The following is a 6,000-nucleotide window of genomic DNA, read 5'->3' on the forward strand; positions in this document are numbered from 1 at the left end:
TACTATTGTAGCAGATGTGCGCCTGTCACTGCAGGGAGCGCTGCGCACAAGGCTTCTTATAGTCACCAGGACTACTCATTTATCCCATACATGCAGAGTATCATGTAAGCAGATGAGGACACGAGGGGTCACACATGGCCGGGCACCTACCTGTAGCGCAGAGTTCATGAAACACGTGTTCCCCAGATTGCTGAGACCACAGAGACCGGGCTTACTGGAGGGATCCCTGTAACTGTAGGAACTGTAAGAGGACCCGTAACCCCTAGAAAAAACAAAGGGACGTTAAAGCCAAACAACATGGTCCCAGGAGGTCCTCACCTATACAAGAGGCCGGATACAGCAGGGAGGTCCTCACCTATACAAGGGGCCGGATACAGCAGGGAGGTCCTCACCTATACAAGGGGCCGGATACAGCAGGGAGGTCCTCACCTATACAAGGGGTTGAGTACAGCAGGGAGGTCCTCATCTATACAAGAGGCCGGATACAGCAGGGAGGTCTTCACCTATACAAGGGGCCGGATACAACAGGGAGGTCCTCACCTATACAAGGGGCCAGATACAGCAGGGAGGTCCTCACCTATACAAGGGGCCAGATACAGCAGGGAGGTCCTCACCTATACAAGGGGTTGAGTACAGCAGGGAGGTCCTCATCTATACAAGAGGCCGGATACAGCAGGGAGGTCTTCACCTATACAAGGGGCCGGATACAACAGGGAGGTCCTCACCTATACAAGGGGCCAGATACAGCAGGGAGGTCCTCACCTATACAAGGGGCCAGATACAGCAGGGAGGTCCTCACCTATACAAGGGGCCAGATACAGCAGGGAGGTCCTCACCTATACAAGGGGCCAGATACAGCAGGGAGGTCCTCACCTATACAAGGGACTGGATACAGCAGGGAGGTCCTCACCTATACAAGGGGCCGGATACAGCAGGGAGATCCTCACCAATACAAGGGGCCGAGTACAGCAGGGAGGTCTTCTCCTATATAAGGAGGCGGATACAGCAGGGAGGTCCTCTCCTATATAAGGAGGCCAGCAAAGGCCTCATATACATTATATGTTGGACCCTGGATACATCAGGGAGCTGGCCAAATTAGCCCCATACGTTTCCTGGCCCCAATTCTGTACTCACCCTTTGCCCAGGCTGGAGCTGTTCAGGCCATAGGTGCCTGCGCCGTCCCCATTAGTGATGGTTGAGGATGATGATGATGATGATGGTGATGAGGAGTAAGTGCTGGATGAGGATTTCCCGGCGGTGGTGTAACTTCTACTTGTCGCAGTGCTGGACCTGGGAGGAGAAGAGAAGATGAGGAGAGGAGCGGGGCAGAAGGCACAGAGCCGCTGCCATCATTTGCCCTGCTCACTTTGTCTGAGGCTGCCGGGGCCACGTACCATCGGGGTTCCTCTGTTCTATTACCAAAACCTACAGAGAAAAGAAGAATTGCTTATCAGAGGATTGTCCTGAGCCGTGACCTCTGGGTCTGAAGCGGCAGCGCCCGTTACCTGCCCCTGGTAGAGCCCGGCGTCCTGCACAGTGTTGTCGGGCTTGGTGAGCTGCTCAAAGGTGTTGGTCATGTATTTATTCCACAGCCGGGTCTCCTTATTGAGCGGAATATTAAAGACGCCCCTCATCTCCTTCTCTATGGACTCTGAAATCACAGGAGGGGTGAGATGGGGCTCTGTATTCTGAGCTCTGATTGGGGGAGATTTGGGGCGCTGCTCTCACCTATAGTGTCGGCTTTGCTGAAGTGCCGCATCACCACGTTTTCTAGGTCGCTGTTCTCACTGAGTTTCAGCTCGATGAGATAAACCTCCACCTTGCAATGCTTGACGAACATGCCGTGCTCCACCACCTGCGGCAGAGCGGAGGGGTCAGAGCGCTGGCGCTCACACTGCTCACCCGGCCTGTGTGGTGGCCACCTACCTTCCTGACTATGGGCCTCTGGCCCGGCACGCTGCCATACCAGCTCATCAGCTTGCTCCAGGCCTCGCCGGGCACCAGCACATAGTCCAGCTCATCGATCAGATGCTCCTTCAATACCTGAGTATCGGGATCTGAAAGGAGGAGACAGAGGAGTGGGTGAGACCCCCCCCAATATGGCCGCCCTGACCGCCGCTCCCCCACTACTGTACCTGCAAACAATCCGGAATTATCCACAGGCCCCGGGAAGAGATTGCTCTCCCCCACGTTGTAGACGTCCCAAGAGTCAAAGCCAACGTATTTCTTCCACTGCTTGAACCAGCGGCTGTCCACCAGATACCTGCGAAGGCAACAGAAGCCGCCATGACATCACACCGAGCAGGAAATACAGGACTGCCACACAGGCTCCACCCACATTCTATGATGTCACTACATTGCCCATCCATGTGCCACCGTGCCGGACAGTCTCCATGGTAACGGCCGCCATGCAGCGACTTCTATGGACACGGCCGAATCTTGGTGCGACGGCCCAGAAGGTTTCTACATAAGAGCCCGGACCTCCACCCGCCAAACTACAAGTCACAGGAGGCCAAGCACAGCCCGACCTCTGCCAGGAGGAGCAACAGGGGGACGCAAAACATCTAGTCCCGGCCTCCCTTCCTTCCTCCTCCCCAGCCTCTAGTCCCGGCCTCCCTTCCTTCCTCCTCCCCAGCCTCTAGTCCCGGCCTCCCTTCCTTCCTCCTCCCCAGCCTCTAGTCCCGGCCTCCCTTCCTTCCTCCTCCCCAGCCTCTAGTCCCGGCCTCCCTTCCTTCCTCCTCCCCAGCCTCTAGTCCCGGCCTCCCTTCCTTCCTCCTCCCCAGCCTCTAGTCCCGGCCTCCCTTCCTTCCTCCTCCCCAGCCTCTAGTCCCGGCCTCCCTTCCTTCCTCCTCCCCAGCCTCTAGTCCCGGCCTCCCTCCCTTCCTCCTCCCCAGCCTCTAGTCCCGGCCTCCCTTCCTTCCTCCTCCCCAGCCTCTAGTCCCGGCCTCCCTTCCTTCCTCCTCCCCAGCCTCTAGTCCCGGCCTCCCTTCCTTCCTCCTCCCCAGCCTCTAGTCCCGGCCTCCCTTCCTTCCTCCTCCCCAGCCTCTAGTCCCGGCCTCCCTTCCTTCCTCCTCCCCAGCCTCTAGTCCCGGCCTCCCTCCCTTCCTCCTCCCCGGCCTCCCTCCCTTCCTCCCCCCGGCTCTAGTTCCGGCCTCCCTTCCTTCCTCCTCCCCGGCCTCTAGTCCCGGCCTCCCTTCCTTCCTCCTCCCCGGCCTCTAGTCCCGGCCTCCCTTCCTTCCTCCTCCCCAGGCTCTAGTCCCGGCCTCCCTTCCTTCCTCCAACCCAGCCTCTAGTCCCGGCCTCCCTTCCTTCCTCCTCCCCAGGCTCTAGTCCCGGCCTCCCTTCCTTCCTCCTCCCCAGCCTCTAGTCCCGGCCTCCCTTCCTTCCTCCTCCCCAGCCTCTAGTCCCGGCCTCCCTTCCTTCCTCCTCCCCGGCCTCTAGTTCCGGCCTCCCTCCCTTCCTCCTCCCCGGCCTCCCTCCCTTCCTCCTCCCCGGCCTCCCTTCCTTCCTCCTCCCCGGCCTCCCTTCCTTCCTCCTCCCCGGCCTCTAGTTCCGGCCTCCCTTCCTTCCTTCTCCCCGGCCTCTAGTCCCGGCCTCCCTTCCTTCCTCCTCCCCAGCCTCTAGTCCCGGCCTCCCTTCCTTCCTCCTCCCCAGGCTCTAGTCCCGGCCTCCCTTCCTTCCTCCTCCCCAGGCTCTAGTCCCGGCCTCCCTTCCTTCCTCCTCCCCAGGCTCTAGTCCCGGCCTCCCTTCCTTCCTCCAACCCAGCCTCTAGTCCCGGCCTCCCTTCCTTCCTCCAACCCAGCCTCTAGTCCCGGCCTCCCTTCCTTCCTCCTCCCCAGGCTCTAGTCCCGGCCTCCCTTCCTTCCTCCTCCCCAGCCTCTAGTCCCGGCCTCCCTTCCTTCCTCCTCCCCAGGCTCTAGTCCCGGCCTCCCTTCCTTCCTCCTCCCCAGGCTCTAGTCCCGGCCTCCCTTCCTTCCTCCAACCCAGCCTCTAGTCCCGGCCTCCCTTCCTTCCTCCTCCCCAGGCTCTAGTCCCGGCCTCCCTTCCTTCCTCCAACCCAGCCTCTAGTCCCGGCCTCCCTTCCTTCCTCCTCCCCAGGCTCTAGTCCCGGCCTCCCTTCCTTCCTCCTCCCCAGCCTCTAGTCCCGGCCTCCCTTCCTTCCTCCTCCCCGGCCTCTAGTTCCGGCCTCCCTCCCTTCCTCCTCCCCGGCCTCCCTCCCTTCCTCCTCCCCGGCCTCCCTTCCTTCCTCCTCCCCGGCCTCCCTTCCTTCCTCCTCCCCGGCCTCTAGTTCCGGCCTCCCTTCCTTCCTTCTCCCCGGCCTCTAGTCCCGGCCTCCCTCCCTTCCTCCTCCCCGGCCTCCCTTCCTTCCTCCTCCCCGGCCTCCCTTCCTTCCTCCTCCCCGGCCTCCCTTCCTTCCTCCTCCCCGGCCTCCCTTCCTTCCTCCTCCCCGGCCTCTAGTCCCGGCCTCCCTTCCTTCCTCCTCCCCGGCCTCCGTTCCTCCTCCCCGGGTCACATTTGGCTCCTCTGTCCGGTAGAGGGCCAGGCCTAGGCCCATGACACAGCACTCCTAAGCCGGGGCCCTCCCGCTGCCGCCCGGCTCTCCCGGTGAGCCTGTGCCGTAGTTGCCGGTGCTCGGGCCTATTCCCGGCCGCAGCCCCCTCCTCACAGCCCCGCTCACCACTCGTCCCCCTTCTTCAGCGGCGCCTTCAGCAGCTCTCCCAGCTCGTTCTTCTGGCTCTCGGTGTCCGGGCTGCTGTTCCGTTCTGCTGTCGGTGACGGGGTACGGGCTGCTCGGTGCGGCTGTGCCGGCCCCGGTTCTCCTCCGCCTCCCCCCTCCGCCATAGCTCCGTGAACACTGCGGGGGCGCGCACGGCCTCACTTTTCTATGACGTCACGGCGTAACGTTCACGAGTACGACAGTGACAGAAATGCACAAGGCCAAGGGCGGCCGCACACGTGACTTTGGCCGCGGGGAGATTTCTGCGCATGTGCGGCTAAGACACCACCAGGATGACGCTCAAGAGCACGTGATGGGCGCAAGACAGAGTGGTGTCACGTGATTCATTAGCTCCAGTTACCACTAGCAACCAGTACCCGGACAGGGGGGTCATCGCTATGGGAACCTGCAGTCACGTAGGGCAAGTAATGGGGCGACTATTAAGGAGGAGACAGGGCGAGGCCGGAGGAAGCGCGGCACCCCCATGTAACACAGAACAGTGACAGGGCGAGGCCGGAGGAAGCGCGGCACCCCCATGTAACACAGAACAGTGACAGGGCGAGGCCGGAGGAAGCGCGGCACCCCCATGTAACACAGAACAGTGACAGGGCGAGGCCGGAGGAAGCGCGGCACCCCCATGTAACACAGAACAGTGACAGGGCGAGGCCGGAGGAAGCGCGGCACCCCCATGTAACACAGAACAGTGACAGGGCGAGGCCGGAGGAAGCGCGGCACCCCCATGTAACACAGAACAGTGACAGGGCGAGGCCGGAGGAAGCGCGGCACCCCCATGTAACACAGAACAGTGACAAGGCGAGGCCGGAGGAAGCGCGGCACCCCCATGTAACACAGAACAGTGACAGGGCGAGGCCGGAGGAAGCGCGGCACCCCCATGTAACACAGAACAGTGACAGGGCGAGGCCGGAGGAAGCGCGGCACCCCCATGTAACACAGAACAGTGACAGGGCGAGGCCGGAGGAAGCGCGGCACCCCCATGTAACACAGAACAGTGACAGGGCGAGGCCGGAGGAAGCGCGGCACCCCCATGTAACACAGAACAGTGACAGGGCGAGGCCGGAGGAAGCGCGGCACCCCCATGTAACACAGAGCAGTGACAGGGCGAGGCCGGAGGAAGCGCGGCACCCCCATGTAACACAGAACAGTGACAGGGCGAGGCCGGAGGAAGCGCGGCACCCCCATGTAACACAGAACAGTGACAGGGCGAGGCCGGAGGAAGCGAGGCACCCCCATGTAACACAGAACAGTGACAGGGCGAGGCCGGA

General features: G+C 61.9%; 1 protein-coding gene across 1 annotated transcript in view; it reads right to left on the reverse strand.

The window, feature by feature from the left end:
- USP4 (ubiquitin specific peptidase 4) overlaps window positions 1-4,927 on the reverse strand; it is a 28,216-nt gene extending 23,289 nt beyond the window's left edge. Inside the window, exons 1-8 of the mRNA XM_075261496.1 lie at window positions 4,679-4,927; window positions 2,136-2,263; window positions 1,927-2,057; window positions 1,729-1,855; window positions 1,506-1,651; window positions 1,367-1,425; window positions 1,135-1,290; window positions 151-262 (exon numbers count right to left, since the gene is read on the reverse strand). Of these exons, the coding sequence (XP_075117597.1) occupies window positions 151-262; window positions 1,135-1,290; window positions 1,367-1,425; window positions 1,506-1,651; window positions 1,729-1,855; window positions 1,927-2,057; window positions 2,136-2,263; window positions 4,679-4,842 (1,023 nt within the window). The 5' untranslated portion in view covers window positions 4,843-4,927. The remainder of the gene's footprint in view (window positions 1-150; window positions 263-1,134; window positions 1,291-1,366; window positions 1,426-1,505; window positions 1,652-1,728; window positions 1,856-1,926; window positions 2,058-2,135; window positions 2,264-4,678) is intronic.
- Between the last annotated feature and the right edge of the window lie 1,073 nt (window positions 4,928-6,000).

The sequence above is a fragment of the Leptodactylus fuscus genome, unplaced genomic scaffold (genome assembly GCF_031893055.1).
Source record: "Leptodactylus fuscus isolate aLepFus1 unplaced genomic scaffold, aLepFus1.hap2 HAP2_SCAFFOLD_152, whole genome shotgun sequence".
Taxonomy (NCBI): Eukaryota; Metazoa; Chordata; class Amphibia; order Anura; family Leptodactylidae; genus Leptodactylus; species Leptodactylus fuscus.